At 40.7% G+C, this 27915-nt stretch overlaps 1 protein-coding gene across 3 annotated transcripts in view; it reads left to right on the top strand.

Annotated features, from left to right (window-relative positions):
- Fas1 (fasciclin 1 Fas1 domain-containing) overlaps positions 1–27915 on the top strand; it is a 313103-nt gene that overhangs the window by 244204 nt on the left and 40984 nt on the right. For all 3 annotated transcript variants that reach the window (XM_076431658.1, XM_076431659.1, XM_076431657.1), the window contains exons 4-7: positions 2250–2377; positions 4237–4333; positions 8713–8878; positions 9840–10003. In XM_076431658.1, coding sequence (XP_076287773.1) covers positions 2250–2377; positions 4237–4333; positions 8713–8878; positions 9840–10003 — 555 coding nt within the window. The remainder of the gene's footprint in view (positions 1–2249; positions 2378–4236; positions 4334–8712; positions 8879–9839; positions 10004–27915) is intronic.

The raw sequence follows: 27915 nt of genomic DNA, 5'->3' as shown, positions 1-27915 counted from the left end.
TAAAAAATCCAGTGGTCGCAGCAATAAACAATCCCGCCGCGCAGGTAACGCAACAATTATCCCGGAAGGAAGCAGTCGTAGAACGTGACGCCGCCTAATTATTTCGCCGCGCGAAACGAGGGGATAAAAAGAAAAGGGAACGAGCCGCAAGAGAGGGACGGGGTACACAAAGAGGAGGTTCGCCCCGGTTTCAGATCGACAAGCCGCAACGGAGGAGAGTAAATTGCCGGCGGAGATCCTGCCCGCTTGTAAACGCGAAAGTATACAGTTAATCTCGTGAAGCCGCGAGAGCCTGTTCGACGTAAAGGGGTGGTGGAAGCCGCGCGCGACGTTACGGTGGGGTGGGGTGGAGAGAAAGGAAGCGAAGATATAGTAAGACAAATGACATCGCGGGGGCCGCGCGGCTCGAAGGAAACGGGGACACGATGCAGGAGGAAGATAAAGCGAGGAACGAGCCGGAAAAAGGGACACCGGCGAAGGAAGCCCGCCCCGGGTATTTATTCTGCAGCCGAAGGGGGAGGGGCGGAGGGGAACGCAACTATTTCATGGGTGTCGAGTCGGATACCATTGGAAACGGCAGGATGCGACCCACCGCCATCAGTTCCCCAGACTCATTGGAAAAGGTGTACCGGCCATTTACTATCCCTCCGAGTCTCGCGACTTCCAACGCGTCTCCTCCCCCCCCCACCCACTCCTCACCCACCTAGCTATTTATCCGCTTTTCTTCGCGATAGCCGTGATTCTTTTATCTCGGCGGGGAATCCCCTTCGACTCGATAACTAACTTTGTTCTTCCGCCCCGCTGACGGACGGCGCGACCGTGTCCCGGAATGGCGGGTGGGGCTGTTAGGACTGTTTCCTCGGCTAAACGGGAGAACACAATCTAATTCCTGAGATCATTTGCAGCGACATTTTCCTTTGCAGAAATGGCGTCCGCGGCTTTGTTACGGAGTTATTAACGAAAAACATGACTGTGCCAACACGCGTCTAGGTCGCGCTCTGATTGGTCCGTGTTTTTCGTTAATAACTCGTTAACAAAGCCACGGACGCCATTTTTGCAAAGGAAAATGTTGCTTCAGGTGATCTCAGGAACCTCCCATTTGTGGATATTGAAGGAATTTTGAGACAACCTGTATAGAATAGAGATTCCAGACATTTTTTGATTTTATTCAATTAGTAGTTACATATTTCATGTTCTTATGTACAATTTCAAATAATTCATAAATCTGTAATCTGAACAAAATTCTAGAACGAGAGAGATTAAAGAAAACTAAAATTAGAGAATATAGAAAGGAAATGGAAAAGTGCAACACGAATTAAAGAACATATACTAATTTTACATCACATTTGTTATTTATATTTTAGAATCATTATTTTTAGTAAATGAACAGGTGTTATATATTTTTAATAATTAATAAGGATATCATAAATGTCATTTTATGTAACTTACGTCAAGGTTATGCGTAACTGTATATAACGCTGTGCCAATGCGTGGCGCTGCATGCATAATGACGTACTGCGCTTGCGCCGGACACAGCCAATGAAAAGGATGCAAACTTCTACCTCGTCCCCTCCTAAAAAGATTTCCACCCCGCAACGACATCCTCCATCCCTATATTCCATTATATCCATGCTTGCAATCAATGCAAACGATTTTCACGCAATCCATGCGATCCAGTGGTTTTCACGGACTGTCGCGATCCTAGCATAATTTTCCGATTTTTCGCAGCTAGTGGTGTCAAATTTTCACGGTCCTTGGACCAAGCTTTGGAACAGTACGCGTTCCGGTTTACTCGGATTACCGCGTGCCCCGAAAGTATCCTCGCGAATTTATCGCGCCGAGTTAATTTCGAGGTTTTTTGAATTGCGAACGGATACACATATGCACATACAATGTATGTATGCACGTCTGTTTCCATCTATAAATAATCTAACTCGCGGCGGAACTATCGTTTTAATTAAAACTAGCCTCGTCATGAAAACAATGTAATATACCGGGTGGACCGTGTAACTTGTACATTCATGCTGTTTGCATTATTCATGGATTGTTTCCGGTGTCGTGGTAGCGGTGACGTTTTATTCCGGTGTGTTCGTTTGAATTATTGTGTAGACAAATGGAGTGTCATATTATTTCTGTAAACTACGTAAAGCGATTTAAGGAATCCTGATCGAATGTAAAATGTTGAAAAATAAGATTGGACAAAATGTTGGAATTGTTATTAACAAATTTTCTTGTTCGTCCTGTTGCAGGTCCTGCACGTGATAAACGAAGTGCTGGAGCCAGTACGTTCGAACTCCGCGAAAATGATTTCGAATCCGAACGCCTACGAATTCCTGAATCAAAGCGAGGAGCTTCAGCTGGGTGTCCATCGAGTACGGTGAGTAATTTTCAATTAATTTTCCGATCGGATTTCCCGGTACGAAAGTATTGATATTTCCCCCGGTGAAATAATTTCTAGAAAATTCCTCGAAATCTCTAATAGCGTGAACAAACATTCTAACGAGGGAACAATATCAATTGCTGATTGTTTGGAACAATTAGACGGTGCTCTTCCGACGGTCGTTCTTTGCCATTCCTTTTTAACGAGCACACTCCTCGAAACAAGCGATTGTGCGACTGCATTGTTCACGAAGCAGTGCACCTATTCAAACGAAGTCTCGCATTGGTGAACAATCACGCTCTGATTGCACATCATGTCTGAAAAATTCACCGGGACACAGCTTTAATGGAGGACTATTGCCAAATATCGCGTCGCAGTCTCCTTTTGTACGGCGCGCGAATTTTTATCTCGAAATATCAATTTTATAGAGACATAGACATTAAAATTCAATACTACCATTACAAAAGATGTACACGCATACTAGACCTTTTAGAAATAAATATACCCCCACCGAAGATGTGAACAATTGTTAATGAAATTCTTTTGGACGACATATCCAATTTTATGAGTTTTTCGGTGTCCCCGCGCGCAGAAGTAGAATTGAATGGGGGGATTCTGAATTATTCCGTCCGCGACGCGATATTACAAGCTAACGTGTGCAGCTACTTTATTATTATTAAAAATACTTTCTTTCCTCGCTTGTAACTCCTAAGTAAAATATACTCGGCGAGTTTGGTCACGTTCACCGGAAGATGAAGATAGAACCAACTTCCGTAGTTGTTCTCAACTAACTTCGATGCTCACTTTGTCAAGTCTTTATCGATATTTAAAGGCGCGCCAAGGCAGCCGCGCCGCCATCGGAGTAAGTAAACCTTGAGTGAATTAGCTTCGTTCGTCCCGAAACTTCTTTAAGCTTTGCTGCATTTCATTTGCTATTCTCGGTGAAACACCATTCTCGCTTATTCCCGGCGACGTGGGGCATGGGGATTTGGCAAGTTCTTTAATATACAACACCGTCAGCCATTTTTTAATACATCCTCGCCGGATATGGAGCCCGAGCCTGTCAACTTTCCACACAGGGATATTTCACAGTTTCTTTCTAAAATTCATACCCTCCCTTGCATTACTCACTGTTGTACAAAATTCATATTTTCTTAAAATTCTATTTTCTTTTCGCACAGAATTCTGTATATTTTATTTGATATTCTTGTAGAGCATGAAGAGACGAATCCAACGAGTATAATGACCGTACCATTACGATCATTCAATCTCGAGATATCCCTGTCTGAAAGGTAAGCTTTTGCATTAGGTCTGTTCCTTTCAGCACGAATATCTCAAGATCGAATGATCGAAACACTATGGTTCTTGTACTCGTTGGACTCGTCTTTTCACGCTCTACGAAACTATGGAATAAAATATACAGGGTGTCCTATAAAAAAAGAAGCATGTACCTAAATATCCTTTGTTGGCTGGCTCCGCCAGGTCCGAGGAAAATTGGCCGGCGTGTAACGGATGTGACGCACGAGATCCACAAGTCTGCCCATTCAAATCGAAATCTCCTTACAGGGATTCCCCGCGGTGAAAGGGCACAAAGAAAGCTTCCCCCGAAATAATTTTTCTAATAGTTCAATTTCCCTCGCTGTCCAATAAAACCAAAGATTACTTTTCGTGAAAGAATCGGCGAAGTGGAGCCCGGCCGCAACAATGGCTCGAGAGAAATCGATCGGCAAGAGTATCGGTAACAATCGATGAAAAGTTGAAAGCCGTTTCCCGTCGAACTCTTCGTCGAATCAACATTTCGCGTCATTTCCGACGTGACCGTTCGATTCAATTAACGGACGCAATTCTTTCCGCAGCATCTTCCGGCAACGGGTCGTCAAGGAGAACAAGCAGGAGGACTTCAAGGCGGACGGGCGTTACACCTTTCTCATCCCCGTCGAGGAGGGTTTCACGGTAAGCTGCTTAGCAACCTTCCCATATCGATCATCCCGAAAGTACTTTAATATCGCCTGTGTTGCGAAGCCTTGAAAAGATTCCGGCGATGGTAACTCGTCTTGCTCATCACTCGGCGGCGAGAAATTTTGATCGATCGCGGACGTGCTGGAACCGAAATCCATTAACTTCACGGCGTGACTGATTCGTCCCCTACAGACGTCTTCCTCTTCCGACAAGCGCAACCGCGAACCTGATGCACACGAATTCTCTTTGGATTCCTTTGCAAACATACCAGATTCATTCGTGAAAATCACCAATTTTTCCGAAAATCCGGAATTCTCAAATTTCATCATTTTTTTTTCATGAGACCTTTACAGACACATTTCTGACGTTCTCCCGGTCAAAACGAGTCCAAACACGGTCTCATTCGAAGCGTAACTCCGACAACAGCTGATCGACTGTTTACAGTTCGTATAGCAGAGGTTCCCTTCGACCTTGGATTACTCGGGCAAATGTGAACCGAACTGGGTCGTGTTTGGTATCGTTTTAATCGGGAAAACGTCGCGGATACGCCGGGATGTGTGTCATTAGAAAAATCATTGTAAGCACACAGGTTCTAAGTGATTTTCTGCATTCTCTTTGCATCGATTAGTGTCCTTTCCAATTCCGAGGTCGGGATCGGCAGGTCCCACGGTCCCTCGACAACAACGCTTCTATTTCCTCGCAGGATTCTATCACGTTATCACCGGCTGTGCGGTTTTCCAGCGGAGCCATCGCGAACATTTCCAATACGATCCTTATACGATGTCAGAAACAAACTAAGGGAGCCGGGGCAACTCGATTTCTATGAGTTCAGAGGTTCGGTATACCCAGGGCTAAAAGGATCAGGTTGCCACGGGGAGTCACGGTACAAAGAATCAAGCTGCGGCAGAGACTTTATATACCCGGCAACGATGGCCTCGTTTCAACGAACTTTTCAAAATTGGGAAGTCTCTCTCTCCAACGCCATTTTATTTCCACCATCACCTCTCCCCCACCTCTCCGCGATACACGCCATCACGCTCCGCAGGAATTGTCGCCATCGGAAAGTTTTCCCTCGAGAGGGGGGGGGGGGGGGGAGCGCACGAAAATGCTGATTTCACACCGAAACTTTGATTACACCAGAACCCCCGCGGAAACTGAACGGACGCACGCGACTTTAATCGCGGAATCACGAATCGGCGATACCGGCAAATTGCGCGATTGTATCGCGGACTCAGCCTCGCGAACTGTTATTAACCTGCCCGAGTATATTGCGATTTAATGGCGTCGTTCACGGTGCAGCTGACTTCCACTAATCTTCGTGCTCTCGTTCGGCAGTTCTTGCCTGGATGTTCATATTTAGTGATATTATTATTATTATTAAATTTTATACTTAATATTGAATGTTTCCATGGAATTTCGGTATACGTCCACACCCACTCATATGTACAAATTATTCTCACGAATAAAATTTTCGAATTGTGAGTTTTAGAGGAGTTCGGATAAGCGGGGTTCTACTAAATCGCGGATTAAACGGGGAAATAGGCTTCGAATGATACCGTGTTTGGACTCGTGTTGATCGGGAAAGTGTCAGGAACATGTCAGCAGAAGCTCATTATGGTCCGATTAAAAATACCAAAGTCATTGTTAGAAAAAAGAGCGTGGAGTCCACGAAGAAGTACGTTTCGCGGTGGTTGGAGCAAAGGTGTGTGGTTTTTTTGCAAAAATCGAGACTCTGGCGCACTCCAAAATTAAAGACGAACAGACGGACTCGAGTCGAAGGAATTGGCAGCTTCTACGTCAGGATTTCATAGTGCACGTTCGAGATATCGGATACGCATTCGGAACCGCGATCGTGCGGTGTGTGTGTGTGTGTGTGTGGGACTGGTATAAAGGAGCAGGCCAGAATCGAGTTTCGGGCCTGAAAGGACTCGTTTCGTTCACTGGAGGGGTAGAGAGAGCGATCGAACCGTATCGAAAAGCACTCGGCGTAGCTCGTCGCCGAGGCTTTTCCAACCGAACGACATCGATGCCTCAATGCTGGAACGTAAGGAACCCGGGGGCGGCTCTTTCTTCGGGGCTCGAATGTGAGCTCGTCAATGGCCGGCCATTACCACTACCATCGTGCCCGGGGAGCGAAGAAAGAAGGCTCGAATTAATAACGGAGAGTGGGAACCGCGTTCGCCGAATGGCTTTTGTGTTTCCGAAAACGTCCATCGGAGAAAACACTTGAAAGGAGCGCGGCTGTTTCATCCTACCTATTTGTTGACCCGATCGTTTCACTAACAAACGTTCTTCATTTTGTTTTAATATTTATTCTTTTGCTCTCTATTTATTCTCTGTTAATCTAAACAAAATAAAAATTGTCTCCACCTATTGCGAGGGTCACTAGAATTGTGGGGACAGGAATTACCCCCTCTCTGCACCGTCGTGGAGCGATAGAGTGGGGAGACAAGTCTACAGGAGTCGTCGAACGCGTCTGACCATGTCCAACCTATTCTACTTTCAGCATACGCTATAGCACGCGATCCCGATGGATCTTCGAACCCGATTTTCTCGAAATCCAGACGTCAATCGAAAAAATGTTACTCCTTCTTTTCGATTGATATTCGCACGTAGAATCATCCTGTATATCGAAGCAGCCAGAAAATGGATTGTAACAATTATTAATGAATATCTGAAGTTGAGTCGGTGGAATTGCATTACCTAAGGGAAGCTAGCCGAAATTCAAGATCTCCGACAAGTTCGGTCTTTGTCACGCGAGAAGCCTGTACCTCTGGCATTAATATGAATCGCGTGCAACACCGCAGGCTTCTTCGTGTCTTATCACGAATCGGAAATCAATCGCTCACGCCTCGCTCATCCTTTACACCGTGGAGCGAACCTCCATCCGAACAGCCGGGTTAACAAGAAGCATGTAATCATCGTATCGGTCCGGTGGGCCAGTGAACACCGAAGTGGATGCTTATTTCATGCCCTTAGCCAGCTCGTTGCTTCACCGTTAGCATCCAGGATACCGGGAAAGGAGGATACAGCTCACCCCTTATAGGCACTAGAGAGGAGATCCGTCTTTGACGGTGTTGTGCCGTTCGCCTCCACGGTTTTATGCGATTACACCGCATTACAGGCCCCGTTTACACGAGCCCCGTGTGTACCAGAGTCAACCGAAATGCCGGCGGAACAATCGACAGTCGACGGTAGTCAGGCACAAAGGCTAATGGACCGAGAGATGCCTCGGGTACCCGGCTGACAGTGAACATTTCGAGGGAAATTTTATCAGTGGTTCAATATTTTCGGGGTCAATTACGCGGTATAATTACCTTCGGAAATTGTTAATCATGTCGCCCTTCAGTACATTGGGGATTTTGGACGTATGGGTCATTTCATGCCGAATCGATCACTTTTTTGCAAGCACCATCGTCGATTTTGTTTTAAATGAAATATGTTGTAGTCCATGAGAAATCAGTTGATTTTCGAGGTTGAAATCATTATTTTGTAATAGCCCACTCCTTCCCGAATAAAACAACAAAAAAATATAGCTCAATCGGACAAACAGTTCCCGAGATAAAAATTCGTAAGCGAAGCCAGTTGTCGCCGAAATGGGCAAAATCTGAAAACTTTGAAGGCCTGCCATTTCTAAAAAAATTTGAAACCGGAAAAATGATGACTTAAACCCCCCGCCTAATTTCTCATGGACTACAACATATTTCATTTAGAACAAAATCGACGATGGTGCCTGCAAAAAGTGATCGATTCGGCATGGATTGACCCGTATTCGTTTTGAAGGGATAGGTACAACCCCCAAAATGTAAATTGAAGTGTATTTCTTCTGTCTATGAATCTGTCTTATGAATCTTTATGAAAAATAAGTGTATTTTTTCTTTTAATAATTTTGAGAAATCACCAAGAATTAAATTATAGTCAGTCACATTTCAAGAAATTGAAAATTTTTCTGTCTAATCTTCACCTGTGCATTTTGAGAAGAAATTGAAAATATTTTTGTAACTTTATATGCTTTTGTAATTTTCACCTGTTTGCTCTCGCAGCAGTATAGAATATTTTATGGGTTATTGTTTAATGGTTTCTGCAAGCCAAGTAAGAGAATCAGTTGAAGTAGAAAATCTTGGATTCGAATCGAACGAGGGGTTGGCAATGCGAAGGAACCCCTTCAGGTGGAACCCATACAATCACTAGAAACTTGGAAAAGGAATCCATATAGTTGTTGCACAGTTCATTAAGAACTGGAGTATCGAATAATCCATACTCGTCGGAACGGGCAGGGAAAGTCAACATACCCTTTTCCACAATTATATTTACATTTGCTGCAGCAAATGAGAAATGGCAAATTAATAATAATAATTTCTTATCTGTTCCAGCCAGCACCGAGACCAGAAAAGGTAGATCGTGTGGTGATCGATGGTCACGTGATACCTAACCACGTCCTATTCACGTCACCAACACCAGAGAATGTACCCTACAAGACATTGGCGTTCACTGATAACGTTAAGGTCACTGTCAGCTTCCTCAAGCAAAATGACAAAGGTAAAATATTTTGGCCCAATGAATTTCCGTGAATTTTCTGAACAATTGTTGTTTACACAAAGCTCAGGAATCAAATAGACATTTATATTTTCGGCTGCTCTTTACTTTACCCGGCTAAAAATTGGTGCTTTTCTCTTATAAATTATGATGTATTTGGTGTGTAAGCCAGTAGATCTGTACCCGGGGCGACTGCAGATCGAAGTTTCGATCCTGTAGGATCAATGGTTCAGGAGTTATGCTTGCTTAAAGATGTGCATTTTTCAATGTTTTGGACAGGTAAGGGCGTCGCCATATTAGTTTGTAGTGACGATTGCGGGCCGCTTACCGAGCAGAACCGCTAGATGGCAGCTCTCGGTAAGCGGCTTTCGATCTTCACTACAAGCCAATATGGCGGCGCCTTCACCTGTCAAAAACACTGCAGATTGTTCAACTTTAAGCGACCATAACTCCTGAACCATTGATCCTACAGGATCGAAACTTCGATCTGCAGGTTCTCCGGGTACAAATCTACTGGATTACATACCAAATACATCATAATTTATAGGAGGAAGGCACAGACAAATAAAGTTTACCCATTTTTTCGAATAATTTTAATAAGTTGAAATTAATACAGTAAAATTTATAGATCGTTCAATCACTTTATGTCGTAGATTTATAAAGAGTACAAATTTGTGATAAGTTGTTTTATTTGTTCTTTCTTGAAATTGAGTCGAACACATACAACAATTTATGTATGAAGTTCGTTGCTCCTTACCATCGATCGCGCCTCGCGATACCGTCGGACACGAATTAAACAATGGCCCGGTAAATCGAACGTTAAATCAACGCGCGAATTATTTAACGAAGATTTAATCGGAAACTGTTTCATTTCGTAATCGATTCTCATGGCGTTCCTCCGTAATATAGAAGTATGTGTGTATAGAATACCGTTCCGACAGATAATTGGAAACATTATTTTCAGTTTATGTCAAATCCAATACCGTGATGGGCGATGCGAATCATCCAATGACCGGCGTTGTGCTCGCTGAAATCGTTAAAGCGAACATACCGGTGAGGAACGGCGTGGTACACCTGATTCAACGGCCGCTTATGGTCGTCGACACCACCGTGAAGGACTTCCTCGAGGTCAGTGACTGCCACCATTTTCCTTCTCTTAGAACCGTCGTGGTTAATCCTATCTCAAGAATCGTATGACGCGTGCAATCACTATAGTCACGCTCTTCGTTGCATCTTATCATTCACAGCCACGTGATGACTTTGCTTTTTCAAAATGGCGTTTTCGAACATCCATTTCTCTGTTTTGATGAACGGAATCGAGCTCGAAAGACTTCAATTAAACGTATAATTAAACTGGTATTCATATATATAATAATATTTATAGTACATTTATTATAAATTATATACACATAGTAATTACCGTTTAATTATTCATAATGATTAGTAAAAATAATTATTGACAATTAAATGGCCAATAATTGACAATTCTTTGACAAGTTTTGTATTATAAATTATATGTATTTATTAATTATAGTGTCCCTCAAGATTACCCCAATTGAATAATTTTCAATTGAATAAATTTCAATTTGGTAAATAAATTTCCAAGTGAAATGTTGTCTGAAAGGAACACTCTATTCACAATCATTACAGCAGTGGAACTCTTTCGACGAGGTTTGTTAAACTAGTTCGCAGTAGGATGAGGAGTATAGAGGTTAAGATGGCGTTCACAGTGCCACAATCCGCATTTCTCTCATTGTGCGAGCAACAGCCTGGCAAAGAAACGCGTTGCAGAGTTTCACAATTGTAGAGGTTATTTCTTTTTGATATCTCTCTATGGAACCGTCTTAAACCGCCTCTGGTCTGAAAACCGTCGCGCCATTCACCATCTTCTGAAGCCTTCGATCCTCACAATGGATCCTCCTCCCCTCTCTACGCCGTGACGTAGCCCACGGGCCTACTGTCGATGTTCAAACATTAAAAGTTTAATCACCTATCAATAATTTCATTTTCCAGACGGTACAATTCGCTTCATCGAACCCGCCGCCACGGCGTTCCTTCGTTGAATATTCAATGCGCTTCGGAATGCAATTAAATACCGCTCTTGCGGAACGACGCGTGTGCACCCAGTTATTGTCCCAAGTGATTTTATCAATCAATACTTCACGCGATAATTGCGACTCGATTAAAAATAGTGCGGCCCGTTTGCACGTTCACTGTATATCTTCGCTGTATTTGACGCTGTATAGTTAATCAATTTTTTTCCGGAATAAACATTCCACGGATTCCCAGATTAGAGTCCCCCCTATCCAGGGAATTGTTAAAATATATTGTACCATTTTTTCTCGCGGTTTTATTCAACTTTGAATAAAAGGTGGAGTAGAGACAACTGTGGTGTATTGAATCGTCTGTAAAATCGTTAACAAATTTTTGTTCGGAATGAATTCACAGCAGGTTTATAGATTAGAGTCTCCCCTTTACAGGGAATCTTGAAAATTCGTCGTACGATTTTTTCTTGGGGTTCTATTCAAGTTTGAATGAGACCTCTCCTCCGTCCTCCTCGAAGTAAGCTCCATTAATTCGTGAATTTTTATCGGCACGGGTCAAAATGGACCCGAGCCCGTCGCCCGAAATTGAATTAACGGTGGCCACGCCTATTTTTCGAGGTCCCCGGAAGACTTGCTTTCAGTGAAATGCAAAGACGAAGGCGGGGGAGGTATACCGTCGCGCTCCGAGGGAATCGGGGGCAAGAATGTTAGCTCGTCGTTGCTATTAACTCGTTTTTGCAGCGCACACGAGACGCAACACGAGTCTGTAATCCGATTTAGCAAGGAAGCACAAAGGTATACACGATCTCGACGCGGCGAGCAGAGCCGAGCTCGCTTCTCCGTCTGCGCGGCGGTGAAACGGGGGTAGCACGAGGGAAACGGATTACCCAACGAATAAACCATTACTGTTAATGAAATTGGCTAACCGCCGGGCCAATATAGAACCACTAGGTCGCATTATCACAGCCCCGGAGACCCGCGAAAACCAGACCGAGATTAGAATCATTACGATCGAACCGGGCGTCGCCGTGTCGTGTCGCGTTCGATAGAATCTTTACGAGGCTCACGCTCTTTTCGCTCGGTTCGCGGCTCTTCCGGAATGCGTACGCCCCCGTCTTATCTTGTAAACCGGCTCTAATGCGCTGCCGTTGCGAACTGATATCGCCGGAACGACGTTTTACTCCGTGCCAACCCCTGAAATCGTTAAACACGCTCTACAAGTACGTATCACGGTCGTAGAATTCTTTAAACGATACAGAACTATCTTTGTTTATAACAATCATATAATAACAATTCCCGACGTTCTCCCGATTAAAACGAGCCCAAACACGACACGATTCCGATCCCATTTACTCGTTTAATCCACGAACCTCTGCTATGCGAACTGTCCATAGTCGATCAACTGTTTCCGGAATTGTGCTTCGAATGAAGGTCGTGTTTCGACTCGTTTTAACCGGGAAAACGTCAGGAATATGCTAGTAAGAGTTTCATTAATAAATTATGAAAAATTTGAAAATTCCGGATTTTCAAACTCGATTTGAGAAAATACATTATTCCACGTTTTCTTGTTGTTGTTTGATGGGGAATCGCTCTAAGTTAGGCAGTTCCAAGAAAATTGTTGATTTTCAACGAGTCAAGTGGTAGACCGTCTTTTAAACTGTTCTCAAGGCAGTTTCGCGGGCAATTATAAATTCCGTGTGCACGACGCGTTAAGGTCGGCATTAGTATTCGGTGTTTCGATGTGTTCGCATACTCTGAGCGTGACAGGCCACGCGGAACGACACGCGGCAACCGTCAAAGGATCTCACCGGGTCCTGGTCTGGTTGTACAGATACGATGTAATGCAACGCGGACGTGTAATCACCGGCAGTTGTTGCGACGGTTGTGTACATATATTGTGACACATGTTACACGGCCACGGAGGCCGCATCAGTCAAACTGAATGGGGTAATCGTTAGTGTGCGAAATTTGATGGACTGTTACCCGAAAATCGCGGCACGTACCGCGTGTCGCGCCATTGTTATCGGCCAAATGTTCCGCGAAATGTTGTTAATCTATCATTCTTCCCGGCCACCGGACAATACGGCTCCGATAATCCGACCGATTTTTCACTTTTCATTCGATCAACGGTTTATTATTATATATTTTCCATATCGACGGGGCAACCTCGTGGTTGTTTCAGGGAATTTTTTTTATTTTTTTCGTTGGAATTCACTTTTAGAGCAGTCGAGCTGACATCACTGAGTTATCGAATTTCTGTTGGGTTCACACCACTCACATATGTGGAATATTATACGAGCCTAATGGCGACGCGATCACGAAACCTCATTTGCCAAGAGGGCAGAGAGTTCCCTGCGATTTCTGGAATAGCAAATGTCGATCTCGAAATTTTTTCGATTCTTTGAATATTGTTCCCATTAACTCATCTCTAGTGGAAATATAAATATACTCGGAAACTGCGCAGCTAATAAAAAATGTCATAGGACATAAATTGTTGGAAATTTCATTTTCTACAAAAAAGGTCTCTTGATATTTTGCCATATTTCGCATAGTTACCGAGATATTTGCATAAAAAACAGGAAATCTACTTTACCGGCTAAACCAGGCCGATTTGACATCATGTTATATATACATTTTTTCCTTGAAATAACCCCAAGAACACAAATATAACCTCAAAACAAGGGGCCACGGAAATCGTACTCTCCCCGTTAGTAGAATCGTAAAAACTTATTTAAAAGATTTACTATATTTCGTCGCACTGTGTTAAAAACAAGCGTGCAACAATTTATTGGGGGCATGTCTTTCGAGCTCGATTCCATTAAAACTATTCAGCAGGAGAGTCTGCACGATATTTTATTAAAAATTGATAATTTTTACATAATTATAATTAGCTGTAAGGCTCATTCACCCCCGCGACATTGGAAATGGATTCTTAGGAGGAACAAACGTATTTTACCAAAAAAAAATTTTTAATCAACCGAACGTTGACATAATTTTTAACGTGAAATACGAGACGTTCCCTTCAAGAATGATGGTCCAATTTCACCGTTTGACTGTCGTCGTTCCGTCATCGATTGCTCATACACATTCGTTTCCTGATAGAAATCACATGTATAGAGAGATCGTCATCTCGGCGAACTGTCACGCGTGATCGTAACACGTGTCACGTGCGACATATATGGATGTATTTATGACCGTGTATGTACAAACATATATCTATATGCATACACTATACATACATATATTTCTATGTATAAATATATATGCGTGTACATACACGTGAAACGTTTTACACAGGACAGCAAACGGAATGTTCACGAGACAGCTGTTGTCACATGCGATATATATCGATTGTTCTTCAGCAATGATCCTCGGCACGTCTCGCCTACTGTCTGCACCAAATCCTCTCGGGCTGGACGTTGGATCAAACGAGTCACCGAGGACATCCTCCCTCAGTATGTCTCGTGATGTTCTTTTGATCCGACCACCCTCCTGATCTGTGTTGTATATCTGTGCCCACGAGCCTGCTGAAACGATCTAAACAATAAACACAAATTTGGATAACATTTGGGTGAGGATCGGATCCATTATAAATGGAAGTACCAGCAAATTTCAACTTCAATATTTGGGTGCAATTATTAATTGGCATTCTCTCGTCAAGATCTACAGGATTATATAAAAAAATGTTAAAAATATCTGGCCCCCTCAGCTGAAGTTTAATCATTTTGCTATCATGGCCATCTGGATCCCCACCCAATCTTGATTTAAGGACCCTCCAGAACAGTATTATTCCTCATTAATACACTCCGGATTTTTATGGAAAATAGACAGTTTATTTACATTATAAATATAAATTTAAATTCTTTATTAGTAATTTTAATGGGGTGAAAATAATGTATTATGCTCTTAAAGTCTCTTAATATTTTCACTGTTTTTTTAAATTGCACTTGCTCATTTTTGTTATAAATGCATAAAATCCGGAGTTAATGTCCAAAACGTTTGGGACCGATCATGGTCGTTTCAGCAGGGCGCTAACTAACCACTTACTTTCAGGCACCACTCAAAATCGACACATCCGAACGAGACAAGCAGAAAAGACTCAAAAAAATCTCTCAAATACGAAAGACAGCTAATACACGATTTGGTGTGTAGGGGAGCACAGAAAATGTGAAAAAAAAAATAAAAGTCCGTGTGTTCTGCCGTCACTGCACCGCCTCGTCTGTCTCACCGCAGATATCTCTCGCCTCTGCTCGCAATATTCACCCTGTCTCTGTTAGATTTTTTCACCCTCGAACCACCCCACTTTTCCAAGCACCGACTGTGCTCTCTTGCCTTCTCGTACATGCATCTTTGAACGAGGGACACGTTCCGCACGTGCGCCCACACGATCATACATTGACTTCCGGTGGTTGCCAGCGCCCGTGGAAACACGACAAGAAAATCGTCGGTCCCTTTAACCCCCGAGAATTTCCAAGGAGTCGCCTCCGAATCGATCATTTCGCTTTATGGGGGTGCAATCGACCCAACGACGTTCGCTATTCACCATTTTCCCACGAACTTGGAACTCCCCTGATAAAAAACAGTGCAGCGAAAAAAGATCTGCAACGATACACGAAACGACGAGACAGTTCTAGCGACGTAACTTCTTTGTCTATGGCTATTTCCTATCTCGGTTTTACCCAACTTTGAATAAAAGGTGGAGTAGAGACAACTGTGGTGTATTGAATCGTCTGTAAAATCGTTAATAAATTTTTGTTCGGAATGAATCCATCGCAGGTTTATAGATTAGAGTCTCCTCTTTACTGGGAATTTTGAAAATATGTCGTACGATTTTTTCTTGGGGTTTTATTCAAGTTTGAATGAGACCTCCTCCGCCCTCCTCGATACACGAAACGGCGAGACAGTTTTAGCGACGTAACTTCTTTGTCTCTGGCTATTTCTTTGTAAAACTTTCACGGGAACATTGTCGACGTTCTGCCGAGTAAAACGAGTACCAACACCGCACAGTTCGGAGCTCGGTTGTTTAAGCAAATCGTGATTTTGCAATATTCAAAATTGTTCTAGAAATTCCAAATTTTTTCCTCGGGTTTAAAGTTCCAAATCTATAGTATAAACAGAACATTACGGGATATTATTCGAAGGAAAATGCTGTAGAATTGTTGCAGTTCTAGCGGAGAAATGTTTCCTGGGTATTTGCTCGAGTAACTAATTTCCGAGCGGTACACTAACCGACGAGGTTCCCTTGTGTTTCCACGCGCGGCAACAACGATGTATGAAATAATAACACGTTACAGTACACTTGTATATAGATACATACGAGATTTCCCAGTACACGTGATCATCGAGACTCCCCCCCTCTTTTTTCAAAGAGACGTTCAATCAAGATAAGTCAATATTCAAGATTGAAAGTAAATGATAAATACTTCGCTTCCCGTTTTGCATAGCGGCCTGTTTTCTTGAGCAGCTTCTAGACGTTTCTGGAGTCACGCTTGTATAACGAGTTCGGAATCTACCCCCTTATTATTGCCACCCTTATTTACGTTGAGGCATTGTGTGCCCCCGTCGTATGTATTTGTATATACGTCGATCTTGGTTAACGGATGTCGAGTGCAGTCGCAAAAGTGTTCAACGTGGCTGAATAAATGTATATAAATAAATAAATAAATAAATAATAAATGGCGCAAGTTAAAATGGTTGAATAACGAGGAAGTTCTATGAAATAAAATATTCTATGAAATAAAATTATTTCATTTAATTAAATGCCTCTGGTGTGGTGTTGGCCATATGAGCTGCAGGAAATGTGTAATTAAAGATGCCCGCATTATTTTCATTCTGTTAATTAATCGTACCTTCCTCGGAGTACAATTCACCCCCATTTAATATTATTACGTACTTTACAAATGATTTTGTCTTTAAAATTTAGATGACGAAACTGGGTTCATTTTGACCCGGGGAATAAAAATCGTCATTTTATTGTTCAGATTCTAGAAAAAGTACTAAAATATATTTTAAAAAATTGCTTGAGTGTCACCGTTAATAAATTTGTTAATTTTACACGCTGTTTGCGCACAGATTTTTAAGTAACAAAGAGTTAACACGAAAGATTCGTTGGTGGGGGATGAAAAGCCGTAGATTCGAAGAAATATGATTTCATCCGCAGCTCGTCGGCCATAAAACGGCGCATTAATAATTCGCGCGATGGCCGAAATTTACAGGCGACGATAAACCATTGATCGATCGAGAACGGCGCATTGTGATCCGCACAAAGCCGAATTTCCTGCTGATTTACGACGGAGTGGCTCAAAAGAGTGGCTCCCTGTTATATTTTAGAAAATCGTTCGAACCCCCATGTAACAGACTATGTATATATATATATATAACTTCATTTGTTTTTTCTGGTCTCAGAAATTATTAAAAAATTTTCTGCTGTTTTAAATTTTATTATTCAGGATATAATAAATGCAGGCGGGTTAAAAAATATGTTTTGAAGTTAATTGCAACAAGCTGGAATTTTTTTCAAGGGTCGAATAACAGCTTCATTCTTTTCGTTGAAATAATTATTTTATATATTTTCTTCTGGGGGGGGGGGGGTCGGAATAATTATTAAAAAATTGTCCGCAGATTTCAATTATATTATTCAGGCTATAATAAATACTGGCGTGTTAAAAAATATGCTCAGAATAAGAATAACAGATTCTTTTCGTTGAAATAATTATTTTATATATTTTTTTCTATTCTAAGTAATTATTAAAAAAATTTCTGCCTATTTAAATTTTATTATTCAGGTTATAATAAATGTTGGCGTGTTAAAAAATATGTTTGAAGTTAGTTGCAACAAGCTGGATGAATAACAGCTCGATCCTTTTTGTTGAAATAATTATTGGAGTAAGCTCTTTATCGGCTGAATTTTGCAAGTAAATTGTATTGATGCTGCCGAGCCTCGGGGATATTTATAAATTGAAATATTCACCGGAATTTTGTCATAATCCAGCGGATCGACCAAATTGAATCTCGCCGGAGAACTTTATGGAAATGTTCGATTTAATGGACACAGAAAAGCAGTTTTTATTTAAAGATCACCGATCATTCGATTTTTCTGGAAATTTTACTCTGTCGAGTGTCTCCCCTCTCGATACGCTAACTTCATTCATTAACTTCTTCCAAACGAATGGACTTGTTAACGAGAGCTCTCGCAAATGGAACGGTCATATTTCGTTTAAAAATGCTTGCATTAGAAGTGGCACATTGCGGGCAAATGTTAGCCTGAACGCAGAGTGTACTGCAATTTTTACATATTTTACATTTCACAGTTTTATATTCTTTGTTTATAATGTCGCTCTGGCGATCGCTTTTTCCTACTCTGTTGACGATGCCAAGTAAATAAAGCAAATTTCTCATGTTTATGCAAAATTCCAAAAATATAAAAATCGCCATGAAGCTTGCATGTAGCTGTCTAATATTATCGAGCTCTGAATATTTGTTAAAAACATTTTTAATATCATCTCCATATTTTCCAATGTAAATCTGTCAACGGTTCGAACGATTTTGAATAATGCAAGCTCACGACGCCAGTTTGCTTCATTTTCGTGTCACGTTTCGGCTATTTCCGTGCTCAACTGGACTTCTAAAAAATTCATTCAACATTTTATTCTCCAGCAAACATCGGAATAAATAATAAAAATTCTTACTGTCGTTTTTACTATGATAATTGGAACAATGGTCGGGATTGAATTGAATAAATAGTGAAAAGTGACGTGAACGATTAAATAGTATATGTCCGTGCTCAACTCGACCTCTAAAAAATTCATTCAACATCTTCAACTGCTCCCACAAACGTCAGAGTAAACAATAAAAATTCTTACTGTCGTTTTTACCATAATAATTATAATAATGACTGAGATTATATTCGATGAATAGTGAAAAGTGACACGAACGACTAAAAGATTCATTCAACATCATCAACTTTCCCAAAAAAGTTCAACTTCTCGTTTTTACTATAATAATTGTAACAATGATCGGGATTGGATAGAATAAATAGTGAAAAGTGCAAGAAAGACAAAATTCAGTGATCATTTGATCCAGAATTATTTACAAAGTAGCTAGTATAATATCCGTCTGTAGAATTACGTTGTTCGTATTTCGAACACGTCCCGATACGTCGCGAGCTTTCGTCTTTAAGCAGAGCCAGGCGCATGTACACCGTAAAACAAGCCGTTGCACCGAGAATAAGAAATTCCCGTTCCCTTCGTATTTTCGTTCGGCCGTGTTCAGGACAGTTCGGACAGACGGTGACAGGTCCTCGTCGAAATAAAATCTTTAAGCTATCCTCTTAAGGCGAACCCGGCCACCGGGAAAAAACCGTCGGATGAACGAAGTTTCACGAGGTCATGAAAACTTTCTTATTTCGGGACGTGCGAAGACTGCCCTTCGTTCTTTCTTGCACAACTTGCAACCTTTCGAGTTCTTCCTTTTCGTTTTTATTTCTAAAAGAAACACCAATCGCAAAACTATAAACTATTCAATCCCATAAGTAACAACTTCTGGAAGCAATTTTTCATGGAAAATTATGGAGTCACTTAATGATCATAATCAGACATCAGTGCATCTGTTCTTGTCGTTGAATGAATTCACGTGAAAACATTTTCACAATGTCAATTACAGTGTAACAAATAATCTGAATATCAATTATTTAACTTAGCAATGTTCTATTATTAAAATTTCCTCGATCAATTGCAGCAAAGCATTTCTACTGTACTAATGCTTCCTCAGTTAAGTAGAATAGGTCAGTGTATAACCAGACATCAGTACATCTGTTCTTGGCGTTGAATGAATTCACGTGAAAACATTTTCACAATGTCGATTACAGTGTAACAAATAATCTGAATATCAATTATTTAACTTAGCAATGTTCTATTATTAAAATTTCCTCGATCAATTGCAGCAAAGCATTTCTACTGTACTAATGCTGCCTCAGTTAAGTAGAATAGGTCAGTGTATAACCAGACATCAGTGCATCTGTTCTTGATGTTGAATGAATTCACGTGAAAACATTTTCACAATATCGATTACAGTGTAACAAATAATCTGAATATAAATTATTTAACTCAGGAATGTTCGATTATTAAAATTTTCTCGATCAATTACAGCAAAGTATTTCTACTGTACTACTGCTTCCTCAGTTAAGTAGAATAGGTCAGTGTATAATCAGAAAACAGTGCAACTGTTCTTGTTGTTGAATGAATTCACGTGAAAACATTTTCACAATGTCAATTACAGTGTAACAAATAATCTGAATATAAATTATTTAACTCAGCAATGTTCGATTATTGAAATTTTCTCGATCAATTACAGCAAAGTTTTTCTACTGTACTACTGCTTCCTCAGTTAAGTAGAATAGGTCAGTGTATAATCAGAAAACAGTGCATCTGTTCTTGTTGTTGAATGAATTCACGTGAAAACATTTTCACAATGTCAATTACAGTGTAACAAATAATCTGAATATCAATTATTTAACTCAGCAATGATGTATTATTAAAATTTCCTCGATCAATTGCAGCAAAGTATTTCTACTGTACTATGTATTACTTCCACAGTTAAGTAGAATAGGTCAGTATAAAATCAGACGTTAGCGTGTCTGTTCCTACAGTATTACTACTTGCTCTGTTAAGTAGGACAGGTCAGTACATAGCGAGACGCCAACACGTTCCCTTCAGCAATCGTAAATAATTCATTAAAAAAACCGTTAAAAATAAAAAAAAAAAATCTACGTATATTTAGAAATTTTCCGAAATCAGATTATATTACTGCCCCACTGATATCGAATAAAAACCCGATAACTGACTGTAAAATCGTGTAAATCGTAGAAATAAAATAGTGTGTGGATCGGAACCGTTATCACGGGTTCGGGGATTGGTTGCGCGATCATAGGGGTTTTCTTTGGGAAATTTACGGGGCAATGGTTTTTGCACGAGCCCGATAACGAGTTTGCGCGGTATTGTGGTTGCCCGGAGAAGAAGAAATCGAAGGGCTCGCGTGTTTCTGGAGGAAAGAAAAGATGGATGGGCTCCGAGGGATATAAATAGGGGCTGTTGGAGAAGCAATAACGCGTTTCGACCTTTCAATTAGAAGACGGAGGTAACGCAAATTGCCGACCTTGCCGGCCTTTTAAATTTTCCCGGCTGCCATTTAAAGCCCTGCTTAAACCTTTTCCCCTTACCCCCGCGGAACCATCTGGCAAAATAATTAAAGGAGGATCGCATAAACCGCGCATTATGCCGCGACTTCGTTGCCCCTCCATCTCTCACTTCTGCCTGCAGCTTTCTTCAGCCACGTTCATTCGTTCCTGTCGGTTGCAACGCGCGCGCGTATTCGGCCATCTAATAAAAACAATTCCGTGGAAAACGGCCGCGATTCCGTTATTACGAGTTACAATGTTAATGCGCCGATTCGCGTGCCATTGTTTTTACCGGTCCCCTCAGTTTTACCATGTGCTTTTATTTTTAGTAGCCACACGAAACGTTCGGGTTAATTGGTTTTTCGAATATTCGATTCTGCCGCCCAAAATTGCCCTTTCGAACGCGCAAGTTGTGGCCGCCGGTTATGCCAGCACGGTATCAACGTTTCTCCATTTCGTTTTTGCAGTTTAACCGTACGTGTACACGTAATTATTACGCCAACAATTTTTGGAAATTTAATTTGTTGAAATTTTCTTAACTTCGAACTCGATATTATATCCTCCAATCTCCCCTTTACTTCCGTATTATTTCATATTTCAAAAACAATTTCGAATTGAATCTGCATACTAATTTAAAGAATTTTTTAAAAATTCGGTGGACTTAAAGACTCGAACTCGAAATGATATTTTTCAATCTCCTCTTTACTACTGTATTATTTCATATTCCGAGGGAATAACTTATTTCGAAATTTCCAAAACAATTTCCCAATTTAATCTACATACTAATTTAAACACCGAAATTTGCATGGAGAATTGAGCCTTTTACGCATACGATTATTTTTATGCAGATCACGTAATTTACATCGTAATTTACACATTCGAGGTTTTGTACAATTATTTTCTTTCTACATTTTCAAGCTCAACTACAACAGAAAAATTAATGATTCTTCTAAAAATCTTTTTTTTAAAAAAAATGCTTTAATTGAAACGTTAACGTGGAAAAAATGTTCAATTATCGTGATTGTCAGTGACGCCTCGCTTATGGGGCTAACGTATGCCCGGTCACGAAGGGTCAATCGTTTTATTAGCGTATTATTTATTCCCACACATATCTCCTCGAAGTTTCCTCACATTTCAGCTTCTTCCCGGCGCGTTAAAGGTGAAATTACATTTCGAGCACGTTCGGCGGTCTGGAGTCGAATCGTTATTATTCACGAAGTAAAAGTCGTTCCTCGAGTAATCGCCGGGGAATAGCGTCAGGTGTGCGTTCCAGTTTCTTCGTAATCAAGGACGGTTCAACGGATCGCACGTTATCAGTGCACGCGCGATTGCAAATTCATGCACGCGAGCTGCCAAAGACAGGAGACTCCGTTTTCTCCGTACGAATCAAATTTACTTTCACGCCATTAAGGAATCCGAGAAGTTCTCGAGAGTCCCCGTACCTCGATCGAAAGTTTTCGGACAGGTCCGATACCTCCGGAATTTTCGTCATTTCGACCGAGTCATTTATATATGTAATCCAAAGTTCCCCACTTTGCATATCTTGCATAATTTCCGTTCCGGTAGAAACGGCGCCATTTTCATTTTTGGCCAGTCGGTTGGAAGAATTTTGGGAAAAATGAAATTGTTCAGAAATGAAGAGCGGCTAGCTGCCTGTCTAAGTAGATTAAGTCAATGTAAAGTTAGACAGTAAGGTATGTTCGTGTGAGCACGTATTGCACACATATTATGTAATTTCTCGAATCCATTAAAGCGTCTGAATAACAATGTAATAAATAATCTGGAACCAATCATTTAATTAAATCATGCTCAATTTTGAACAAACAATTAGAATTACAGAGAGTTGTTCTTCTGTATCACTGCTTGTTAAGTAGAATAGGACAGTATAAAGTCGGACATCACCTATTTCTTCTTATTATACATATTCAGAAATTTGTTTAATAAATTCCCATGGAAAAATGTTTATAACGTCAATTATGATCTACCAAATAATCTGAAATTTGTTATTTCACTACTCTTTCATTATTAAATTGTCAACGAACTTGATGTCTTAAGCAGAATAGGTCAGCACATAGTCAGACACCAGCCAAAAATTGATTCAATCAAGTAGAATAGGTCAACACATAGCCAGACACATGTCAAAAATTTATGCAATCAATTTAATTATGAAATTGTCAACGATCTTGATGTCTCAAGCAGAATAGGTCAGCACATAGTCAGACACCAGCCAAAAATTGATTCAACCAAGTAGAATAGGTCTGCACATAGTCAGACACCAGCCAAAAATTGATTCAACCAATTTCATTATTAAATTGTCAACGATCTTGATGTCTCAAGTAGAATAGGGCAGCACATAGTCAGACACCAGCCAAAAATTGATTCAATCAAGTAGAATAGGTCAGCACACAGTCAGACACCAGTCAAAAATTGATTCGATCACGTGAAAAATTGAATAAAATTTTTAATAGTATGCCAATCATATAGAACGAACAAAATACCACTGTTTCCAACATATTCACAAGGGACACTAAAGTTATCCGCGAGATATGATCAAACTTCATCGGATGAAATCACGTGCAGAATTACATCGTCGCATGAGACGTGAATCCCTTTAGTAATAGCATTATAAATTACATTATAAATTGCATTTTGACACGTGTGCTCTCTCCGCGCCGAGGCCGGAAGTATTACTAAACAAATCGCGATACAATCGAATATACAATGTTGGAAGTATTTTAAAAAATCCAGAAAATCTGCTGACATTCATTTATTAAATAATTAACTAGCAATTGTAAATTCATGGAAATGTTAGTTGGCGTCTCGGATCACTGGTGTGCACAGACGCAGCTCGCATTTGTTTATGGCATGTACAGTTCGTGCGATTGACGTATCGGACGCATCTGCGGGACACGTCAACCGGCGACGATCATCGAAGTACAACATAGGCGTTGACACTTGCAAAATCATATAACTGGTAATTAATTACCGAACCAGCGGAAAGCTTGTTCGTTTGACTGCGAACCGAAAAATACAGGGAAAAAAAATGAATTTTTCTGGTGAACTCGCAAAAATACGTCCGAACGAATTGCGACTGACACTCGACATCCGTTATGTAGCTTATAATAATTCTTCCGACACCTGTACTATCCCCTATACAATTCTCGAACGTGTTCGATCCGCAAATTATTACGCACCAACAAACTGTAAAAAAGAATTAAACGACACATTACGATATTTGTGGAACCTACGTTACGTCTCATCCGAACATAAGCTATTCGGTGTACAAGTTTGTTTGTTTTGTAAAATACAAGCACTCTAGCTGACAAATTAAATGAAATCTATTTTGTAATCATTCTGAAGGACAAGAATTAATTTGTTCACCTAATAGAAAATACTGATCAAATATTGTACAACCTCCGTGAGGCAGGTTTATAATAAATTGGAGAACGGTATTGATGAGAATCTCGTAGCAGAGTGGAATCATTTGCCAGTTATCGAATGACAATTACGGAGATCACAGTTATAGACATATTTTTGGACAAAATTTAAGAGTAAACTTCATCAGTGGAGGATAATTAAAATGTAACTTTTAGATATGACAATTATAGAGATGTCAGTTATAGAAATACTCTTGTACGAAATTTGAGACTGAACTTCTCCAGTGCAGAATTAAAATATAAAAATGTATAAAGACTAGATACCGATGTTACATTAATATTTCCATTGTGCAAATGATTCCCGGGCCCAGCGACTCGTCCACAAATCTACCCCACGTCACAGCCCTTATCTAGCAAGAATTTTTACAGCACCCCGTAGTACACGTTGGACCCGTCGTTCGCCAGAAAAAGCACGAGGAGACAAACCCTCCCTTGTTTGCCCTCGAGCCAAAAAAAAAATCGGTGACAAGTGCTCTATCTGACAGTTGCCATTCAACCGATCTCGCCTGTCCTCCAGATCAATTTCTCTAGATCCTTGAGGACACGCGAGCGTCGCAGGAACAAGATTAAAAAAAAAAATAAAAAAATATCAAAACGCTGATTGGAATTAAAGCAGCAGACCCGACGATTCTCGACGAGTCGAACAGTCGTCATAAACGGTGTCTCTTACAGCGAACGACCTAATTACAAGATTACCTTTTTTCTGTTTTCTGTTCGCTTCTTATGTTACGGACCAACCCTGGTTTCTGGTTTCTCTGTGCAGTCCTTCAAGGTAATTCGCCGCCAGCTTTTTCTCTAGTTTTCTCTCTCTTTCATTTTCTCTATCTCGCACTCTCTCTCTCTCTCTCTCTCGCTCTCTCGATATATACATATACATGTACATTATCTATATATAAATATTGTCATTCATATTCATATTATATATTACCGATGTCCACTGTTCATTCACTCTCACTTCTTCTTGCTCTCATTTCATTCTCTCTATCTCTGTCTTCTCTGCCTCTTTTCATGCCCTGTTTCTCTATCATGCGCTTACCGATACATACGACATTCTATCGCTCATTCTCGAATCTTATAGCCCATTTTTTAGTGCATCCGCTTTAATACACACTCGACGTGTTCACGCGTCCTTTTGCGCTGTTCACGCGGACATTGCACGCGGTCTCGACTCGTCGGAGACGCAGGAATTATTATTCTTCAGTGTACTATACTGTTCCCGAAGTGCTATAGCGGAGAAACGCTGTGACAATCCTGGAAAGTGAGTATGTATTTTTTGGAAAGGCTGCTCTTTACTTTTCCGGTCTCAACATTTGTGCCTTTCTCCTAGAAATATATTGGGTATGTAATCCACTAGATTTGTACCCTGGGAATCTGCAGATCGAAGTTTCGATCCTGTAGGATCAATGGTTCAGGAGTTATGCCTGCTTAAAGTTGAGCAATCTGCAGTGTTTTTGACAGGTAAGAGCGCCGCCATATTGGTTTGTAGTGACGTTCGCGAGCGCCGACATGATCACCAACCAACTCATTAATTATTCTGTTCGGTAAGCGGCGCGCGACCGTCACTACAAACCAATATGGCGGCGCCCTTACCTGTCAAAAACACTGCAGATTGCTCAACTTTAAGTGACCATAACTCCTGAACCATCGATCCTACAGGATCGAAACTTCGATCTGCAGATTCCCAAGGTGAAAATCTACTGGATTACATACCAAATACATCGTAATTTATAGGAGAAAGGCACAAATTTTGAGTCCGGTAAAGTAAAGTTTACCTTTTGGAAATTTCTTTCAGACAAGCATCGTCAGAACATCTGCTATTTTTTAATTGGGAAATACGAAATGCCTGTCGCAGAATGTGCAGAAAAATTTTCCGAGCAAATTCAATCATCTTACCGACGAACGAAATTCAATTTATTAACGTGCTCGACTCATGCAATTTATTCCATTCGATTTGTTCGATTTCTAGCTACAAACAAATACACAGAATGGTTTTCAATTTAAAATTCTTCGTGATAGACATGTCCTAAATATCACCATCACCACTGTCACTCAGCCAGATCAATTCGGCGCACTTCGAGGTGAAGTACACAGCGAATGGATCGACGAATTTGCCTGAAAATTTTTGTCTACGTTCTGCGATCAGTGTAGATTGACCACGATAAAAAATTCATTGACCTACTTTCGATGCTCGTCTAAAAAAAAGTTCCCAAAATTGGAGAATTACTAAATGTTTGAACATTGGCCACGTTCGAAATCTTGTAGCTCCGTGAATAAACGTCGAGGAATACACGTTCTAGTCTCATTTTAAAGCTTGAACCTTCTATTTTCAAACCTCCTTGCTCAATTTTTCAAAAAAATGGTAATTATATAGAAAAGTACTGCCCTCTCCGATTTTGATGAAATTTAAATATGTTATGCAGCAACACATTCTGAACAGCTTTTTCCTTTTCCAATATAGGGGGGTCGCTTTTAGTTTTCGAGATATTTGCAAAAAACTATCGCGAATACCGTATTGAATTTTTCGTATTCCTGAACGCTCCGCTGCAACGTAGACTGTTTCGGTGCGGCGTTTGTTTACATTTTGACACTGTAGAGATAAGAGAGAAAATAGGGGGGGGGTGGAAAGGGCCAGCCTGACACCACACATACCGACCCAGTGCTTAACACGCACCCACTGTTTCTAAATTATACTCTAGATTCTTACGTATTTTCACGTGCTAATTACGAATATAACGGAATACTTATAACAGAATACTACAATCACGGAAACCTTCTTTTTAGAAACATTGGGTGCGTGTTAAGCACTGGGTGGGTGTGTTTGGTGTTCTCACTTCTCATCTCCACAATGTCTTTAAAAACACAAAATAAACAGATGCAACGCAAGAATCCAGGAAACAGTCTACGTTGCAGCGGAGCGTTCAGGAATACGAAAAATTCAATACAGTATTCGCGATAGTTTTTTGCAAATATCTCGAAAAATAAAAGCGACCCCCCTATATTGGAAAAGGAAAAAGTTGTTCGAAATGTCAATATCTATAACATATTTAAATTTCATCAAAATCGGAGAGGGCAGTACTTTTCTATATAATTACCACAAAAATTTTTTACACTATGTGACAGGTGATAAAGTGAACATATTATTTTTCTCGAAAATTTTGCGAATACAAACGTTCGTACCGGCAGCAAAAAATTTTTTTCACGAATGAAACCACCGTAGATTTAAAGATTCGAGTCTGCTATTTAAAATGAGCCCACGACGATTACTAGGCGATTTTTTTTCGCCAAGTTATTGAACATTGGACGAGAAGTGCGCCACGTAGTTGCGAAATTCTCGAAACAAAAAGGTACGTTCACTTTATCACTTGTCACATAGCGTACAAAATT

The sequence above is a fragment of the Lasioglossum baleicum genome, chromosome 10, assembly GCF_051020765.1.
Source record: "Lasioglossum baleicum chromosome 10, iyLasBale1, whole genome shotgun sequence".
Lineage (NCBI taxonomy): Eukaryota > Metazoa > Arthropoda > Insecta > Hymenoptera > Halictidae > Lasioglossum > Lasioglossum baleicum.
Note: the sequence above shows the minus strand (reverse complement) of the source record. Positions and strands in the feature narration are given on the sequence as shown.